The sequence below is a fragment of the Myotis davidii genome, unplaced genomic scaffold (genome assembly GCF_000327345.1).
Source record: "Myotis davidii unplaced genomic scaffold, ASM32734v1 scaffold72, whole genome shotgun sequence".
NCBI classification, from domain to species: Eukaryota; Metazoa; Chordata; class Mammalia; order Chiroptera; family Vespertilionidae; genus Myotis; species Myotis davidii.
This window is the reverse complement of record NW_006284618.1, coordinates 2,399,346-2,400,138: the sequence shown is the minus strand read 5'-3', so window position 1 is coordinate 2,400,138 and position 793 is coordinate 2,399,346. Positions and strand designations below refer to the sequence as shown.

Below are 793 nucleotides of genomic sequence, written 5' to 3'. Positions count from 1 at the left end.
TCCTCCCCTGGGGGTCTGTACTGTGCAGGGGGACGGGTGAGGTGAAAGCGGGTGCCCGGGTAGTCTTGGGCCCCTCACCCCCTTTCAGCCCCTTTCACCGCATGCGCCTGAGGATGACACATCACCTGTCCTGACCCGCCCTCTGCAGACTCACTTTATTGTGTCCGTCTATTTGCACGCGGTTGAGGGATCCCTCAGTCTCCACTGTCAAGTTCGCCCCCATGTGACAGCTGGGTTTTTGAGGACCCTTGTGGCCCCTCGTGAGCAGAAGTGGGGGTGCCTGGACGCCTCACGTCCCCGACCGGGTGCAAGTAGCCTCTCAGGAAACAGTCCGTGGTGGACCCTCTGCATGACCTGCAGCTGCTGCCCCCAACCCTCTTTCCTCTGTCCAGGGAAGGACATGCCGGCCGCTCACAGCAGCAGAGCCCCCTGCCCACCCCCCTCGCTGTCCGACATGGACTCGGATGAGCTGTCCCGAGGCAACTTGGAGGTGGGATTTCGGCCTCAGAAGTCAGTAAAAGCCGAGAGGGAGCAGCCGCCTGGGACCCCGGCGGACCAGCCGCACGGTGCAGAGGGAGCCTGCGGTGCTGCAGGGGTGGGGAGCCCGGCAGAGGGGTCACGGAGGCTCCAGTGTCCTCCATTCTGCTGGCAGCACCCCGGAGGAGGCTGGGTCACAGCCCGAGGGCGGCCAGGCCAGCGCACGAAGCGGTTGCTCGCCGTCCAGCAAACGGCCCTTGTTGCGCGGAGCAGGTGAGCCATGTGGGCGGGGCGGGGGGCCACTTTCCACGGCAGG

At 65.8% G+C, this 793-nt stretch overlaps 1 protein-coding gene across 1 annotated transcript in view; it reads left to right on the top strand.

Moving 5' to 3' along the window:
- The window catches only part of KNDC1 (kinase non-catalytic C-lobe domain (KIND) containing 1), a 32,869-nt gene that overhangs the window by 19,332 nt on the left and 12,744 nt on the right, over nt 1–793 (top strand). Inside the window, exon 16 of the mRNA XM_015572518.1 lies at nt 653–759. Coding sequence (XP_015428004.1) covers nt 653–759 — 107 coding nt within the window. The remainder of the gene's footprint in view (nt 1–652; nt 760–793) is intronic.